Genomic DNA, 20013 nt, shown 5'->3' on the forward strand with positions numbered 1-20013 from the left:
GCTTAGCATAGTGTGCCGCCCGCCTTGTGTTTTGCTGTTTCTGTCATTGCATCCAGATATATGATACAACAAGTAACATCATACCTACATCAAGGCAGGACTATTGGCTTTGTCAATGATTGTTAGTTGCATAAGATAAATAAGCAGCCACAATGGCTTGTTGTATATAATATTAAAAAAGCTTCCACTTAAAGCCCTGCTGACACCACGACAATGTTGCTGCTCCTGAGTTTCAAAAAGAGAAGGGAAATCCAGAGAGAAAATAACACTCTTAAAGGATTTCCCTTCCCTTACAACACTCCCCTGGCATGACGTCATGCCGTAACTTCTCCAGTAGTGAGAAGTGAGCAGTGTGAGCACACGCTCATGGATTTGTCTGCTGTCACTGCAGTCCAGAAAAAAACGGACCGCCTGTGCCAGGGCACAAAACAGACACTGATTGAGACCCACTTTGAGGACCCCTTAAAAAAACTGTCGCTGCTCAGACCTAGTGAGACCCGGCCCACTTAAAGCCCTACAATAGGTCTGAACATTTGCGAAAGATTAAGCTAATGGCAATGTAAATGACAATGCCATTTATTTATCTGTTTTCAAAACCAACACAAATACAAATTTTGTCATTTACAATGCCAATAGCTTTAACTTTTCCAAAGGCGAAACCATTGCATTGTAAATGCTTGTTCTTGTTAGCGAGCAATCAGCTCTAGAGAGCTGAATATCCTGCCAGGGGTTGGATGGTGGTAAAGCAAGACTGAGTCCATCTCTGTGGAGCCCATGGCAATCTGAGTCCTCCTGGAAGCAGCCTGTAACCACCAGTGTCCCTTTGCACTAAGCTTTTATCCATCTCTATCCCATTGCATGGAGCCTGTATCCACCTGTGTCCCACTGTATGGAGCCTGATCACTTATGTCCCATTGAAAGCAGTCTGTATACACCTGTATTACTATATGTAGAGCTTGTCCCTTTGCATGGAGCCTCTGTCCACCTGACTCCATTTGTATGGCGCCTGTATCCATCTGTGTCCCTTTGGAAGTTGTCTGTATCAATCTGTGTCCCTATGTGCCAAACTTCCAACTATCGCTTTGTATTGTGCTTGTATCCATCTTAGTCCATTTGTATGGAACCTGTATCCATCGGTGTCCCATCGAAGGGAGCCTGATCCACCAGTGTTCCATTGGAAGCAGTCTGTATCCACCTGTGCCCCTATGTGCAGACCTTCCATTTATCTCGTTGTATGGAGGCCTGTATCCATCCCTTTGCTTGGAGTATTTCTTCCTCTATATGGGGCCTGTCTCTATCTGAGAGTCTTTGCATGGACTTTGAATCAATCTAACACCCCTTGTATGGAGTTTCTCTACTCCTGAGTCCCTTTGTATGGAGTCTGTATCCTTATGAATCATGTTGCATGACATATGTCTCCATTTGAATCCTTTTGTAAGGAGTCTGCCCTGTGAGTGCCTTTGCATGACGTTTGTCTTCATGGGAGTCCCTTTGACCCTTTGCATAGAGGTTGCCTGCATTTGAGCGCCTTTGCTTAGAGTTTGCCTCCATTTGCATGCTTTTGCATGGTGTTTGCCTCCATATGTGTGCTTTTGCATGGTGTTTGCCTCCATATGTGTGGTTTTGCATGGTGTTTGCCTCATTATGTGTGCTTTTGCATAGAGTTTTTTTCCATCTTACTCCTTTGCTTGGAATCTATATTCCACACTGTGTGGATTACTATCAAGGTTATACAATATTAACATTACTGCTATTTTATTTCTCGTTTTTCAGTGTAATAAGCACACCAGTGACACAGATGCTCCACAGGTTTGGGTGAGATCAGAGCTGCTGGCTACCAATTTCAGGAGATAGTTTTGGAGATTCAGGAGTGGACATGCTGTAGATTAAGCAGAGATTAAACTGATATTTTAGTGATCTGCAGAAACATGGGTGTGTGATTTACCCATGGCTGGTACACCCAGAAAGTTCACTGTAGGCAAGATACCGCCCTGATTGTGCCAACAGGGGGGTGCTAGATTGTAGTTCAGCTGACAAAACTGACCTGTTGTAGATTGAGTGGGTATAGTGAAATATCAAAAACAGCTTTGTCCCGTACTTATGTGTGATGAAGAAGAAAGTGGTAGGGTTAGAAAAGGGGGTGGTGATGGACGGAGCATCTGAATCAATCAAACACTCACACCCAGTCAAAAGATCTGGGTTTTATCCATCACCGTTCTTTAGCCCACTCTGCCACCCCAGTTCAGACATGGCTATATGCAAATCAGTCTGACCCTGTGCCTCATGGGAACAGTCCAGCCCGAACTGCCAAGCTATGTCTTCCCTGGACCGGAAACAAGCTTCCGAGGACCGGGTTTCTGGCATTCCAGCCGTCTTCAGCCCGGCTTGCTTGAATCCAGTGGCAAAGTGAGCAAGGGACTCACGTCTGAGAATACCCTGCCACACTTCTGGCGGCCAAAAGCAGTACAAAAGGGGGTGGTGATGGACAGAGCATCTGAATCAATCAAACACTCACACCCAGTCAAAAGATCTGGGTTTAATCCATCACCGTTCTTTAGCCCACTCTGCCACCCCAGTACAGACATGGATATATGCAAATCAGTCTGACCCTGTGCCTCATGGGAACAGTCCAGCCCGAACTGCCAAGCCATGTCTTCCCTGGACCGGAAACAAGCTTCCGAGGACCGGTTTCTGGCATTCCAGCCGTCTTCAGCCCGGCTTGCTTGAATCCAGTGGCAAAGTGAGCAAGGGACTCACGTCTGAGCATACCCTGCCACACTTATGGCGGCCAAAAGTGGTACAAAAGGGGGTGGTGATGGACGGAGCATCTGAATCAATCAAACACTCACACCCAGTCAAAAGATCTGGGTTTAATCCATCACCGTTCTTTAGCCCACTCTGCCACCCCAGTTCAGACATGGCTATATGCAAATCAGTCTGACCCTGTGCCTCATGGGAACAGTCCAGCCCGAACTGTCAAGCCATGTCTTCCCTGGACTGGAAACAAGCTTCTGAGGACCGGTTTCTGGCATTCCAGCCGTCTTCAGCCCGGCGTGCTTGAATCCAGTGGCAAAGTGAGCAAGGGACTCACGTCTGAGCATACCCTGCCACACTTATGGCGGCCAAAAACGGTACAAAAGGGGGGGGGTGATGGACGGAGCATCTGAATCAATCAAACACTCACACCCAGTCAAAAGATCTGGGTTTAATCCATCACCGTTCTTGCTCACTTTGCCACTGGATTCAAGCAAGCCAGGCTGAAGACAGCTGGAATGGCAGAAACCGGTCCTCGGAAGCTTGTTTCCGGTCCAGGGAAGACATGGCTTGGCAGTTCGGGCTGGACTGTTCCCATGAGGCACGGGGTCAGACTGATTTGCATATAGCCATGTCTGAACTGGGGTGGCAGAGTGGGCTAAAGAACGGTGATGGATTAAACCCAGATCTTTTGACTGGGTGTGAGTGTTTGATTGATTCAGATGCTCCGTCCATCACCACCCCCTTTTGTACCGCTTTTGGCCGCCATAAGTGTGGCAGGGTATGCTCAGACGTGAGTCCCTTGCTCACTTTGCCACTGGATTCAAGCAAGCCGGGCTGAAGACGGCTGGAATGGCAGAAACCGGTCCTCGGAAGCTTGTTTCCAGTCCAGGGAAGATGTGGCTTGGCAGTTCGGGCTGGACTGTTCCCATGAGGCACAGGGTCAGACTGATTTGCATATAGCCATGTCTGAACTGGGGTGGCAGAGTGGGCTAAAGAACGGTGATGGATTAAACCCAGATCTTTTAACTGGGTGTGAGTGCTTGATTGATTCAGATGCTCCGTCCATCACCACCCCCTTTTGTACCGTTTTTGGCCGCCATACGTGTGGCAGGGTATGCTCAGACATGAGTCCCTTGCTCACTTTGCCACTGGATTCAAGCAAGCCGGGCTGAAGACGGCTGGAATGCCAGAAACCGGTCCTCTGAAGCTTGTTTCCGGTCCAGGAAAGACATGGCTTGGAAGTTCGGGCTGGACTGTTCCCATGAGGCACAGGGTCAGACTGATTTGCATATAGCCATGTCTGAACTGGGGTGGCACAGTGGGCTAAAGAATGGTGATGGATTAAACCCAGATCTTTTGACTGGGTGTGAGTGTTTGATTGATTCAGATGTTCCGTCCATCACCACCCCCTTTTGTACCGCTTTTGGCCGCCATAAGTGTGGCAGGGTATGCTCAGACGTGAGTCCCTTGCTCACTTTGCCACTGGATTCAAGCAAGCCGGGCTGAAGACGGCTGGAATGCCAGAAACCAGTCCTCGGAAGCTTGTTTCCGGTCCAGGGAATACATGGCTTGGCAGTTCGGGATGGACTGTTCCCATGAGGCACAGGGTCAGACTGATTTGCATATAGCCATGTCTGAACTGGGGTGGCAGAGTGGGCTAAAGAACGGTGATGGAATAAACTCAGATCTTTTGACTGGGTGTGAGTGTTTGATTGATTCAGATGCTCCGTCCATCACCACCCCCTTTTGTACCGCTTTTGGATGCCATAAGTGTGGCAGGGTATGCTCAGACGTGAGTCCCTTGCTCACTTTGCCACTGGATTCAAGCAAGCCGGGCTGAAGACGGCTGGAATGCCAGAAAACGGTCCTCGGAAGCTTGTTTCTGGTCCAGGGAAGACATGGCTTAGCAGTTCGGGCTGGACTGTTCCCATGAGGCACAGGGTCAGACTGATTTGCATATAGCCATGTCTGAACTGGGGTGGCAGAGTGGGCTAAAGAACGGTGATGGATTAAACCCAGATCTTTTGACTAGGTGTGAGTGTTTGATTGATTCAGATGCTCTGTCCATCACCACCCCCTTTTTTACCCCTTTAAGAAAGTGGTAGGGTCACTGACACCGGTGTGGCCAAGGAAGCTTATCTAGGAATCCTTTCCCAAAGTTATTGTAATTAAAGGTGTGGCTTAAAATATGCAAACTAAAATCCTGTGTTTCACACAGCATGTCACAAGAAATGTGTTTGGGTGCCTTGCTGTGAGTTTTGTATTTAAGCATTTTTACAAATACATTATATCTTTTGGCACGTGTAATAAGGTAGATTGTATAGGTTGCGTATGTGCTGGACCAACCCGTATGCCAACCTCTAAATCACGCATTAAGTCAGGATGGCCTCTCTTCCAAGAGAAACCATTTCAAAATGGCAGTCTTGCAATCCCATTGGATCACTCATTTATATTCTTGTGCATCACTTTAACATGGCTGACACTGCAAACACCACAATAGTTAGCGGTGGTGGGCCCCTGTCAACAAACATGTGCCTGACAGAAACCAGACATATTGGCTCCGTTGATGATTGTTAACTTTTCCGGATAAATGAATGACAATGATTTTGTTGTGAATAACAAGAATTGAAAATGTGTCACATCTGTAGTAGCAGACTGAATTAAACATTACTATGGTCCATGGAAGGGATAGTTGTCTTCTGAGTGTCTTATTTCCGCCTTACTTAGCACTTCAATTTTAAACTGAAAATCTTTCTTTTTTTGGCTTTTCCACATTCCGTTCTTGTGCAGGAAAATTATCAGTTTACCCAATTCTTTTGCATGATGTTGCTCACTTACAAAACATATTTTTCTAGCTCAAATGGTTTTTAAATTACTTTAAAGAACCAGAGCTACACTTGGTTCAGCATAGTGGCACGTTCATTCAGAGGGAACCAAAATGAAAGTAAAAGGCAGAGAGGCAGAGTTTTCTGGAGAGCACTCAGGTTGCTGAACTAGTTTTTAGCAACATTTTTCACCTGTCAAGTCAATAACAGGTTTGCATCTGAAGTGACAACAATAGTGTTTTTTTTTGCTGAGCTGGACTGGAAACCCAAAGCAGCCTTGGCAAATTTTTGAAGACCAGCCCCGTAGGTTGCATAGCGAGAGCAGTGAGCGAGCCTGATCACTCCAGGGGGTTTGGGTTGGGTTTTCCGCTTAACCGCATCGCTGCAGCGGTTATTTTTGGGCTACGCAGCTTTTTTCTAAAAGCCGCGTTAGATGACGAGCTCAGCTCGTCATCCGCACACGCCCCCCGTGGCTGATGACGAGCTGAGCTCGTCATCAGCATCGAAGGGGTTAAGAACATTTAGAGAAAATTGGTGCATTCTAGAACACATTTGTCATTATTTATTCAATTGTATTCGCTTTAAAGCAGAGTAAATGATGACCTTACTGTGCAGCAGGCTACGACAATCTTTGTTGGGGCTCTTCAATGATTCCCTCACGATCACCCTTCAAAAGTGTCTCTCATTTCTCCATAGCACCCCTCACACATGTATTTTATCTGTTTTATAGTACTTCTCATACCAGTGTAGGGTGTCGGAGCACTTTACATCGCAAACACATACAGAGACAATTAATCATACACGCGTAAATCAGTGTAAAGGAAATGTTACATGAGGCAAAGGGGACTACAGGGTGTAGGATTTACATGCATCCATACTGGTAGTCACCTTTAAAGAGTGCTTGGTCTCGCACTGAGCTATGCACATACAATATTATTCTTTGATAACCATGGTGCCAGTGGGTAATTTGTAAAAAACATAAGTGCTGGGCTGTTGTCAGGAGGCAGCTTGCACCAACACATTTTTCATGTTAGTGCCGCATAAAACAACCAACTTCTAACCATGAAAGTGGGGAGAGGATATGGTATGAATCCTCCCAAGTCACTTGCAATGATGCCACTCAGAAGTTAAGACAGTTCTAATGCAAACATATCAGAATGCATTTAATGCAGTACATACCTTACTGACGATCCCAGAGTTTGTGGTATAATCTCATTGGATACGAGTGTCATTGTGATATAGATATGGTAGCACATATTGAAATAGCTGCAGATTAAGCATGGGCGAATTTTGCGAATCTCGCATTCGCGAATTTTGCGGATTTGCGAACTCGCAATCCGCAAAATCCGCGAATTCTCGCGAATTTGCGGATTTTTTTTTGTGTTCGCGCCGGTTTCTGCCAGTTCGCGAGGGTTTTGTACAATTTCGCAAACGCGAACTTACCTGTCAGGTCGCAAGTTTTGCGAACTTGTTGTTTCTACGTGTCCAGCCTGTTTGGGACACTCTTCTTCATCACTGCCACTCTCTGTCACCACTGCCACTCTCTGACTACTCATGCCACCCTCTGGCCCACGCATGCCACCCTCTGTTTCATCACAGCACCCTCTGGTTGTCCAGTGTACATTATTGTGGCAAATCAAAGCACACCTTCTCTGCCTCAAGTGACCTGAATTAATTTGGGGCTGATTAATGTGTCACAGAATATTTTTTTAGCTGGCACCTGCTTCCTTAGTGCTTCCTGATTAGTGATCTTTTGCACTTGCTAAGTGCTTTCATTGTTGCAAAATTAGTTACAACACCTGCCCTGCCCCAACTGACAATAATCAATTAGGGGCTGATTAATGTGTCACTGGATTTGAACTTCCAGCCTGGCTCCTGCTTGTCTGCCTTAGCTGTAATTCAGGACCTTTGTGTAACTATTCTGAGGGTCAGAGCAGGGTCACATAATAGTTGCAAGTAGGCAACTGAACTCTGGAGGGGCCCCTCAGGAAGCACTACAGGAAATGGCTACTAATGATGAGCTTGAACTTTTGAACCTGGTAAGTAGTTTCAGTTTTGCTAAGATCGTATTTCTGCAATTTAGCGCTTATTCGCGGGGCGCGAAGTTGAACTGGGAAGCCGCGAACTCACGCGAACAGTGCGAGGAAGCCATAAAATCCGCTGCTCGCGGATTTGCGGATTTTGCGGGAAATTCGCGAATCTCGCAGATTGCGAATTTACCGAAAATCCGCAAAATCCGCGAGCGTAACGGATTTTCCGCCCATGCTTACTGCAGATGTTTGTGAGGGAAGCACAGAAGAATGTCAGGGGCCATATTTATCCCGGAGGGAACAGGCATGGGAGAGGGTGGTGCAGATTGTGAGAAAGATGGCCAGGGCCGGACTGGCTATAGCAGGCACCAGGCAATCCCCCGGTGCGCCGCACAGGTTGGGGCCGTTTTTGTTACAGGGCAGAAAATCAGTATTATCTGCTGAGACCTGGTGTGCAGAAGGACATGAATATTTGAGGAGTTTGTACTTGACTTAATTGGATCCTGGATCCTGGATTGTCACTGGATTTCTTCAGCAGCAGGGTTACCAATGCAGGCTTGAGCTTCATTAGTATATGTAATTGGTCAGGAAGCTTGTTGACATTGTTTGATAACCTTAATATCACATGCTTCAGTGGAAGAGACTTTAGTACACCAATTGCAGGACCTCTGAAAGTGTGTGATTCTGCAGCTCTTGTTCTTGCGCACAATTGTGGATTTGCCACACTTGCCACATACTCCATCATATTCTGCATAAATTGTAGATTTTAACAAAAAAACGTTTCTAGCGCAGACAAATCCAAATGTATTACAAAGGTTACTAAAATGCTACTGTGCTGTTACTCAGTAGCAGACCTTCCATTAGGCAGAGGCAGGTCCCTTTTTATTTGCTGGTTGCTGTATTTAGGTGTTAAACTGATATTATTAAAAATATAACATTTGTCTTGTTAATTTGTTAAAATGTGTAAAAATGAATTAGTGACACTTCAAAATGTGCCTGATTACGCTTAGTAATTTGCTTTTTTTGCTGCATAATTTAGTCAAACAAGCCACATAATTTGGTCCTCACCTGCCGTATAATTCCAGAAGCCCTGACTAACAGTTCGTGACAGCTCAGCCTTCTGCAAGGCAGTGAATTTAAAGAATGTAATGAGGCAAGAGGTTCATTCTGCGGAAGTGACGATGCAGAGAGTTAAGGGCAGTAGTATCACCTCATGAGTGATATGCATCGACTGAGTTAATTGGTTGATTCTTTCGGTTCAAATTTCTTTGTGGTTGTCACACTGACATAGCCAATTAACGTTGAAATGTGTGAAGCATCAAACGCAGACTTTTCTTTTTTTCTCTGGTGTGGATACGGTTCTGGTAAGAGGCCCCTGCATGCCACAGGACCAGTTTTTCTGAAGTTAGGAGTTGAAAGGTGATATTAATAGACATGTTGACAGATTGTAAATTGTTTTACAAAGCACTTTTCGGCGTGGCTGCATATTTCTGGACAGGTATAGCAAAGGTCAGAGCCAGGGCCTTTTTTGAAAGGACGTGGTTCCCTGAGCTTTCCAGAATTATGTAATTGATTCAATGTTTATTTCATGACATGGTAGCTCATAGGGGCCCAACACTCTTATATCACCACATCCTTCTAGTGAAAATAAGCCACAGCTTTGCCCCACTCATGAAGGGAGTTACTTCATTTATCATTGGTTGTGATGGGTACTTCAAAGAGGTCATTTGAGATGTTAGTGGTGCTTTCCAATGATTGACTTTGGACCCCAGCTGATGTTAAGCAAAGTAACTGAGCCACCTTTCACATTGATTCTATTCCTTCAGGTAAGACAGGAGCTTAACTAAGCATTAGGCAATTTAAGAGCAGTCGCTTATCCTACGATAATTGCCTGTCACATGAATTAAGGTGCCATGAGGGGCAGGTGAAGGCCTCAGAGTGAAGGGCAATCAGGCAGCAATAGTTCACACCATGATATAGCACATTACAACCCTGACCTCGACCCTGGAGGTCTGCTGACCTGTTCTGATTCTGTACTAAAATATAAAGCAAGCCTTTCTTTACCAGTTCAAGTGAGGCCCTGGTCCAGTGCTTAGTTTATTGAGATGGTTGCATGTGGTGGGCACCGACATTCATCTTCAAGGACTGGAACTTAAAACAGCCTTATAGCCCACCGTAGCGGACTAAACCGGCTATTAAAGGCCCGCTCCAGCGTTAAAGGCTTGAGCCAAAGGGAAGGGACTTTAACAAGGGAGCGGGACTTTAAGAGTCGGTATAGAAGGCTCCATTATCAGACTCTGTGGCGTAGTTAGACCATGTGATGCTTGTAAAAGCGGGGGGGGGTTTTGCTGGCAACTCATACTGCATAGCGAACCGCCAGCCGCCTCTTTGCTACGCCACTGATTAGATTTCGAGCAAGATAGACAGTCAGAAATTGGACAAAGAAGGATGAGAAAGATATGAAGAGTGAGAGAAGGAAAGCAGGGATAACACAAGTTCCTGCAAGAGTGATCTAAGAAGGAGGATGTATAAGGTAATTAGTAAAGAGGCTTGAAGTGGAATCAAATGTAGGCAGTCTTGACATTCCATAGCAGTTGTCATCTACACAATTTGGTAACAAACAGTGGCGGCTCGCCGAGGGAGTGCTGTGGGGTGGTGGGGCAGGTTGGGGGGGTAGTAAACTCAGGCATACGGCATATAAACATAGCCTGTGCTGCGTTGCCGAGTTGGTGTTGCAGCGCACGCAAAGTTAATTGTTTTATTTATTTATTTACTTTACTTTGTTACGCCTTATGCCAGAGTTTACTACCCCTCACCCTGCCCCTCCACCGCCCGCCGCCCCACAGCCCTCCCTCAGCGAGCCACCACTAGTAATAAATGTTTTGATCATTGTGCCTTTTTTTAACGAAGGAAGGACCATTTCTATGTCTACAATCTGAAATGCGATGACAAACATTCACAGACATGGTCTTTTTTCTCTTAATAAGGTAAGCATAGAAGGAGTTCCGCTTGATTGGACAAGTCAAAAAGAAGTCTTACTTTGCATGGTGTTCCTGCTGAATATTGGCACAAACAATATCAAGATAAAACAATATTGAGAGTAGAAAATCGAGGGATGAAATATTTCAAGGTGGGAACATATGGGGAAGTGTAGATTTACTACTACTAACTCCACATATATGTATTTTCAAGATACATGTACTGCATTGGTACATATATGTTAAGTTGGGTATAGAGAATCTAAACTTAATTACCTGTCGAGATTTTGTCCTAGATATTCTGTCTCACCGATATTGTGGGTTCGATATTAAGGGTTCACATTCGCCAGCGCCAGGCTGCGTGGACCTAAGTTACAAGGACCACTGGAAGCAGGTGGATTGAAATGCTTGTGTTTTTATTAATAGCAATACATGTAAGTAAAGAGTAGCATTTCAATACAATTCTTTCAATAGTCATAAGTATAAGAAATAACAGTGTGTGGATTTCAACTGAGATAAGCAGTGTATTGTGTAGATACATTCTGATTAGCAATTAAGACAAGAAGAATACAAAACATTGAGCAAGTTACGAATGTACCTTTTTTTTACATGTACATTTCTACTTTGGTTTATGGAGCATACAATGATTATATCAACACACGTTACGGTAGCATCGAAGTAAAAAATGAATCATACAGATACCTATTCTTAGAGCATGTTAGCCTGCAGGTTACAATGGCTCATGTGTACAATTCACCATGGCAATAAGTGGCTTAGTCTAATAAGTTGCAAATGTACATAATAACAGAATCCAATTAGGAACCAGGGATGCAGGTTTTTATCGTCAGTAATTGCTTGCATCATCTGAATTCTGATTGGCCATTTCCTTCTTTGTCCTAGTGTACGATAATCTTCCTTCCTTGAATATTGTATATATTGATTGTTCATTCAAGCAACCATTCACAGATGCATGAGATGTACTCATGAAAAAATAATATGACCATCTTGCACTTCAGTATGAGGGCAGTAAACTTGATTAATGTAATTCAGTCAATGGATGAATAGATTTGATTTGATTTGCTGATCTAAGAAGGGAAAAGGCATTTCAGAAAATAATTGTTAAAGTTGCAAGAAGGAGGAAAGTGGAAACAAAACTATAAAAGCTAATTATTTAGGTCTCAGCTAGACAGTGCATGTGCTGTCTCCAAAATACATGTTGTATTTACTTTGTGGGATTCAGCCCACCCATAGGCTTCCCATTTGCTGGCTCCATCTTCGCGCTCCTATTTTTATTCCCCATTTGTCCATGGCATGCATGTCATGTCTCTTCCTGTGAGTAGGCCTCTCCGAGAGCATGTACCAATTACTTCTATCCATCCACTGCTCTGATTTGATTGACCATTTTATGAACTTCTTCTTTCTTTGTTTAAGAGCCCTCATCAGGAGCACTTGTGTTTTCACTTGCCATGAGTGCCTTTGTAAACAAGGCTGTAAATCATGTTCTTATCTCATCACATTTGCTGAGCATCCAAAGACTGAGATCAAATGTCAGACGTTATTTTCACAGGGCACCTAATTCGTGCCCCAACCCCCTCCTACTTCGCTACTTGCTTTCTTTGTCTGTGAGCACTCCACATCAGTGCTTGGGCTATCTGTCGCTCTGTCTCCTCCCACACACCTCTGTACCCTTCTGAGAAAGCACGACACAGATACATTTCCAATTGCTCTGTTTTAGATCGATTTTAAAGTTGGTAGTCTGTGCTGAGAAATACCTTGGAGAAAGCAAGGACGATACAGTATGCTTCTTGGCCATTCATATGTTGTAGCTATTCTCCGAATGAGACTTTCTCCTTTGACATGGCCACCGTGTCCAGGGCCGGACTGGCCATAGCGGGCACTGGCGTGTCCCTAGTGGGCCAAAAGAGTGGGGGCAAGTTTGAGACTGGGGGGAGGGGGTGTTGGTAGAGGGGGCCGGTTTTGAAGCAGTGCTGCAATATTGGCCACCTGTACCAACAGCAGTTGCTGTGTTTTCCTCTTGGCCCCCCGCGTGGGCGGTCCAAGTTAATTTCCAGGGCCGGTTTGCATTCCCAGTCCGGCCCTGACCGTATCCATATGCACAACAATCCTTCTTTTGTGTACATGGGTATGGTTGTTTTTGCTTCAAGGCATGACGCATGTGACATAATTGGGAAAGATAGCACCATCTGGTAGCAGTATGATGGAGAGGTACTTGCTGCTATTGGTTCAGGAGAACTTTGAGTTTAGACTGCCGGTGAGTGACAGACAACACATTAAACACCTACCACTACTTGCAGTTTTAAAAGATGAGTTTGATAACTTTCTTGTAGTTGCTGAATGCTTGTAGCAGCGAGTGCAGAGCAGGCATCTGGTGTGTGTTTTATGAATGCATTGAGCCCCCACAAAGCTGCTCGGTGCCATTGCATCTCTTAGCAGGAGGTAGATAGGTTTTTTTACTCAAGTAGTGTGCTATGAGATCCCTTGTGCTGTGCATAAATACCCCGTCCGAGAAGCATTCTTGAATGCATTAGACAACTACTTGTACGCCAAAGAGCTGAAACTGCCTCGACAGCAGTATGTAGTAACCATCAGACCTATCAGGATGTGTCAGTGATTAATGTAGGGGCAGCAGAGCTCGGCACTGAATCCTGCAGTGACACCCTACTGCTACCACCCAAGCAGCTTTTATTCTGTGGAGCTGGAAGAAGGAACATGCTTAAAACGGATTTCCATGTGCACCCCTTCCAGGGTTCTGGGCCCTTCTCGGGTTCTAATCTGGGGCCTGCATGTGTTTGGAGGTGGTGTTGACAGCAGGGCATTGCTTAAACCAGCTGGACCTCGTAATAGCACCACCACCAGGCCCCTTTGTATCTAAAATCAGTTGCAAAAGGAATTCTTAAGGATGACAAATACGCATCTGAAAGACATTTGCCTTGTGCTTTTTGGCAGTGGACTGGCTTTGATTTATTAACTTCTCGCTTATGAATACGGATTTTACCCTGGCAGTAATTAGTATTTGTACCTTCCAACCTTGTTTATGTTTATACCCAATGTGTTTTTCATGGCAGTCCATTTGGAGACTACATGGATAGCAATGAAAGGCACGCTTTTGTTTCTTTAGACTGTCTTTTATGTTAATGTAGCCCCTGCCCTATAAGTGGAGCCACTTGCAGAAACATTTTCCCTAACACTAGAGCTGGCGACAGGTTGCTCAGTGTGTTAGCGAGGAAGGTGCACCACCATTTGCAAAACGTAAAGAAAAAGCAAATCTGCTCTCTGCTTCAATGCTGAATTTTAGAAACTGTTGAGACAACACTGTTAACAAGCATTGCCACAGCCAATAGGTCTTGCCTATGTAAAATCTATTGGTTGTTTGTGTTATTTAGCCGTGCTCTATAGCATTGTGGCTGCTGTGTGGCGTGGCCAAAAGTAAAAAAACATTTTTTTAAAGAATTGATGCAAGCGTTATGAAGCAGTCAACAATGGCCATGTCGTAGCACCTGTTTTTCTTTTTTCTCACTTTTTTTACTTTCAGCCATGCTGCCCAGGAGCCGTGATACTGTACAACATGGCAGAAAAAAATGTCAATGTCAATAAATCTTGCATAGGAGAGACCTATTGGTTTTGCCAATGCTTGTTAATATCAGCCGATGCATGCTTAAAAATGCTCAGTGCCTTCTGTTACTACCTATAAAGTCCAGGGATGTGTTTAAATCCTATGTTAGAAGATTAACTGCTATGTTGGAAATGTTCCATGCCAGATAATATTATGAACTTGAGCTTATTAGCGGCACATGCAATTAATAGAGAAAGAACTAAGCTTGCAGTTGTTACTTAGGCTACTCAACGGCTTTTGATAAAGCATATAGAAACCGTTTTTGGGGCATACTGTATTCATTAAGGATGGCTGTGTCGCTCCTTCATGTTTTGGTGGTCTACATTGGCAGACCTCGGCCCAAATGAAACTGATCAGTGGGCGAAGGCTATCCAATAGAATTTCTGCTGCCAGAGGTATGAAACAGAGGCATCTTACTGTCTCTGTTATTTTCTTTATACATGTCTGACTTGTATAATGCTGATGATTTTATACCTAAGTTGGGAGATAAACGTTAGTCATGTGTGTATGCACAACCTGTCTAAAACCAAAATTATGTCATTAGACTGCCAGAAATCCGAATTTAAATGGAAAAAACAGGTCCCTTATTTAATGAGTATGTCACAAATACCCAATATCTTGGAGTCATTTCTGACCAGACAATTCATTTAATCAACGTTTTACTCTATTGTCGGTGAGATGTATGAGTATATCAATAGTTGAAATGTTTTTTTACAATAATGGGGTGCTGGTAGCCCTGGCCCACATTGCTATTAAATGTAAATTAATCCAGACTCTGTTATATGGGTCAATAGTTTTCCCTGTAAAAAAAAAAATTAGGATACATTTTTGTGAATTGCATTTGAAGACTATTTAATATGGGATCTTGAAGAAAGAACTGTCAAATAGTCGAGCTTGGTCCTCCTTCTTTAACAGGTCTAAACCGCATTCAGTTTGTGGATTATATTTATGCCTTTGCTGGAGCTGATGTGTATTCATTGAACGCGTTAATATTTAAAGACAGTTACCTGAGAAATTTAAAACCAACACCTTTCATGACAGAGTGCTTGAGTAGGAAGCTTTCTTTGAAATGAACTGTCAGCAATGTAAACAATATTTGGAAACAAGAGAAGAGGTTTGTTTATTTAAAAGATTTAACATTACCTTCAGTTTATAAAAATTCTAATTATATACCGGGAACCTTTTCTATGATGGAAAAATCAAATTTAGATTCGAACCTTTCAGCAGCAATTAAAATCTCATTTCTACAGCTAAGACTATAATATATTCAATTATTATAAATGTAGGATATAAGGATAAGAGTAAAAGAAATAACAGAATTTGTTGTTTATCTTCTTATACCCTGAGATTATGCTCACAGTTGATTGATTTTCAGAGTAAATTCTTGTAACTGGTCTTTCTGGAGGCTGTTTACAGGATAAAACATTTGGGAATAGATGTTGGCCTGAAAGGAGATTTAAAAAGTCATCTTTGCTGTGTAGCAAACATTTCAAATTAGTGATTACTCCTCTCGAAGGTGAAAAAGTATCAGGAATTGATTGACTTTGAAGATCATGGTTGGAAGTTATAGCTGTGATTAACTGTTTTAATTTCTGCATGAAAAGCCAGAATTACCTAAGTCACTATTTCAGAGCATTTATTGTACTTTATATATTGCATGTATTTCTTTTGTTGTCATTGATTATAAATCTACACAATATAGTTTCTTGTCTACTTTTTGTTTATATCCTTATATTGACAGTTATTGTGTGCATTTCTAGAATTCTGATTGGCTAGTCCCTCGCATGTTCTAATTAATGCACATGTATAAAATATTGTTCTTTCAAAAATATTTTTTTTCTATTCTAGAAAAAGAAATATTTCTTTACCCGAAAACGTAGACAGTCTTCTGAAGCTCGTTTCTTACAAAGAACCAATATCACTTACAGAATTCCTCACTAAATTCAGTTATTACATGCCTGCAATTGCGTAAGTAATTCCAAAAATATACATTTATATTTTAGCATTTCTGGTTAACACTGTTGCCAAGAGCCAGAAAACAATTTAGTCAGTACTTATTGTTCAAAGGAAAGGTCTATTTGCACTGTGCTTGAATTCTGCTACTTTATTTAATATTGTGTTATGTAATCTTACTTATGTCTTGTAGTCCAGGTTCGTCTTCTAAAGATATCCCGTGCTATAACTGTGTGTTATAATCTTATGTTAAATTGTTATGTTACATTGTTATGTTATGTTTCAGATATTTTTTTTTTTTTTTTTTTTTTTTTTAGTTTTTTTGGTAATCCTCATATATCACAGATGGAACTCTTGATGGGACACTGACTCCTCCATGCACTGCTGGCCGTTCTGTACTGACCCTCGTTGGTTTTGGCCTGATGCAAGTTGGTTTGCCCGCACCCTCAAGTAGCCACTCCCTTCCCCTCCAAACTCCTTTTCTTTCGCCGATCCGTGTGCGCCCTTTGCTACTTAGGAGTACGGGGAACCAGCAGGGCTCTAGACAAATCATTGGAAAACCAATCATCGATCTTGCCATGCCACCAAGGCTGCCCACACATTCGTCAAGCTTCTGGGATCGCATGCCACATCTGATTTACAAGTCAACATAATCTGCTTCAGGCAATTAGCAAAGGTTGGGGGAATTGGATCTTTCCAAGCCCTGCAAATCTCGCGCCTTGCTAAAAGGATGATGAAAAATACAAATTTGGTGGAGAGATCATTAACTTGATAGTTCATCACTAGCCCAAACATGACTGTGAACCTTGGGAGTGCTATAGGCATTAAGAGGACTTCTTCCAGAAATTCCTTTATCTTCCCCCAATATTCCGTTAAATCAGGACAATCCATAAACATATGAACATCGTCGGCCTTCAAGAGGCCACACCTTGGGCAGTTGTAGTTCATATTTGAAAATTTTGCCAATTTCTTCGGAGTTATATAGACCCTGTACATTGTGAATAGATGATTCCTTTTCAACGCAGCCGGCTTAATTATGGCATTCAACACCCTGAAGGAATCGCGCCAAGAATCCAAAAGAGGCCCATTAGTCGGGGTGAGAGTGTTACACCATAATTTACTGATTTCAATCTCCGTCACATCATCCCCTTCTAACATAGCCGAATACCAAAAAGATATTTGGCTTTTCCACTTACCCCTTCTAGCTACCGCCTCAAATTTAGGGTTAGGGGGGTTATTATCATTAGGTGTCCAAGATCTCGTTGTCCACCAGCCTGACAATTGATAGTATTTAAACCGCGTCAGGGCCCCCCTAGTTAGATTGTACAATGCGTCCCAGCTTAAGAGTTGGCCATCTCCCTGCAGATCTCCCCACCTCTGCAGCCCTGCCTGTTTCAAAGGTAGTGACAGTTGATCATTAAGGCAGGCTGGGAGGCCTGGTGAGTCCCATATGGGTGCCTGTGGTGCGTAATAGGTGATGTTTAATTTAGTCCTTACGAATACCCAATTTTTCAAGGCTGACCTTAAGATCTTCAACCTCACTTTTTAAAATAATTTTGGGTCTCCAAACTTATAAAGAAAAAAACTGGAACCCTGAGGAACCTCCTTTAACAGAACAGAAAATAGCAGCCCCATTGATGATTGGTCCATATGACCCGCCATAATTCTAAAATGCTTAAAATGAAAAGCGTGGCAATACAGCATTAAATCTGGAAAGGCGAGTCCTCCCGTCTTGAGACCCCTTCTTAATTTCTTCCACGCTATGCGAGGGCCTTTGGCATTCCAAATGAATGAGCCCAGTTTTCCCTGTAATTTTTTAATTAAGGGTGCTGGAAAGGATAATGGGATGGCATTAAATAGAAAAGTGACCTTAGGGAGCACTATCATTTTCAGGAGATTCACTCTCCCGTATATGTTTAAAGGCAGAGACGACCAGCGTTGCAATAAAGCAATTGTATCCTTGATGATCCTTTCTAGATTAGTTTTGGGGATTTCATCTATCTCATTAACCAAGTGGATTCCCAGGTACCTCATTTTATTCTTCTTCCCTAACGAGCTAGACTGCTGGTTCCATTCCATTATTTCCGTCTTTTCAGCATTGATAGCGTACCCCGAAATGTTACCAAACCCTATTGCAAGATCTAATAGTCTAGGGATTGCCACATCCGGATTTATAGTGTACATTAACAGGTCATCTGCGTACAAAGCTAACTTAAACTCCACTTCCGCAATCTTAAAAGGTTTAATTATAGGATCGGCTCTTAATAAACAAACGAAAGGCTCTATATACAAGTCAAACAAAAGGGGGGATAAGGGACATCCCTGACGAGTGCCTCGGGAAATATGAAACTGCTCTGACAAAGAACCATTTACTAGGACCTTTGCTGTTGGGTCTGAGTATAAATGCTTAATAGCTGTTATATAGTTCGTCGGAAAGCCGAATTTTTCCATCGCCAACCACAAATAGTTCCAGTCAACTTGGTCGAATGCCTTCGCCGCGTCTACAGCTACTATGGTCAGAGGCAGTTTTTTTTCTTGAGCTACATCGATTGCAGCCACCACTTGAAAGGTCAATTCATTGAGCTGCCTATCTGGGATGAAGCCCCTTTGGTCACAATGTTATGTTTCAGATATTTTTATATCACACAGTTTGCCTAGGTGTTTGAATTTCAAAACTGCAAGAAAATTGCCTATGAGTGAATTTTTAAATTGGCTGAAACCTACCTTTGCATGAATTTGAAAAAATGTTACATGACCAGTGCAATGATTTATATTTACATTTCCTTATATTACTGTGTCCTTTTATTTGCCATAAATGTTCGAATAAACATGTTTAATTTAATTGCAGTATACAAAGAACGCTTCAAATGAGTCTTGTAGTTTGCTAATGGGACAAATTGAGCACTAGAGCTTTATATAAAAACACACCTGCAGGATGCCCTTCAAATATGCTCACATTTCTCCTAGATTTGCGAATACAGGAAATCCAACACGCTGACTAGCTTCCAGTAGACATATACACTTTGTAAAAGTAAATTTGCACTAATCAAGATTGGTATTTAACCATCACTAGGCAATAACTTTTTCGGATACCAAAATCCAATTTAGGTTTGGAAATTTTTTGTAAATCAGATTTATTTAGTCCAAACTCGAATTGTTTACAGTGGTATATCCACAGTGGTTACCTCATGCACGGTAATGAGTTTTACCTTATATGGGAGGACACCCGGTACAACTAACGGCTTTTCTGTGCATATTTACCAGCTACTGAAAGAAGGTTTAAAATGTTTGCAGAAAAGGACCTGAATCAGGGAACTGCATGCAGTAAAGATCTTGATAATTCTAGGGCCCACATTTTATTCTCCAGCCCAGATTAGGAAATTAAAAACGGTACAGTACAATGTGTAAATATCAACCAGAAAAAATACATATCCCAGTATCTCACTGCCCCCTCTACTGTGCAGCTCAGAATAATCCCATTGAACTGTGTCTAGAGTAAACTGTTGAAGAAGGGTGACAAGTCAGGGGTTGTACTGAGGTGCATGGATTAGTGATATTTTTTTATTTTTTTATTTATTTAATCTTTATTTCGACCATTTGGTCATAAAAGATACACATACATAAAATCACATGAATTCACATGAATTAGTGATATATTACACATCAAATACTAAAATTTAACCAGCACAGTTTCAGGATACTGGTTCCATAAAATGGTATCAGTTTTCAAATCTGAGGGGCAGATTTACAAGGAACTAACGCATCTATATAAATGCGTCAGTTTCCTTGCGCCAGTGCCAAATGTCCTTGCACCACCATGGATGATCTGTATTTAC

General features: G+C 42.7%; 1 protein-coding gene across 1 annotated transcript in view; it reads left to right on the forward strand.

Annotated features, from left to right (window-relative positions):
* The window catches only part of ADA (adenosine deaminase), a 274533-nt gene that overhangs the window by 101081 nt on the left and 153439 nt on the right, over nucleotides 1-20013 (forward strand). Inside the window, exon 3 of the mRNA XM_086932554.1 lies at nucleotides 16073-16192. Coding sequence (XP_086788680.1) covers nucleotides 16073-16192 — 120 coding nt within the window. The remainder of the gene's footprint in view (nucleotides 1-16072; nucleotides 16193-20013) is intronic.

This window comes from Lissotriton vulgaris, chromosome 7 (assembly GCF_964263255.1).
Source record: "Lissotriton vulgaris chromosome 7, aLisVul1.2, whole genome shotgun sequence".
NCBI lineage: Eukaryota > Metazoa > Chordata > Amphibia > Caudata > Salamandridae > Lissotriton > Lissotriton vulgaris.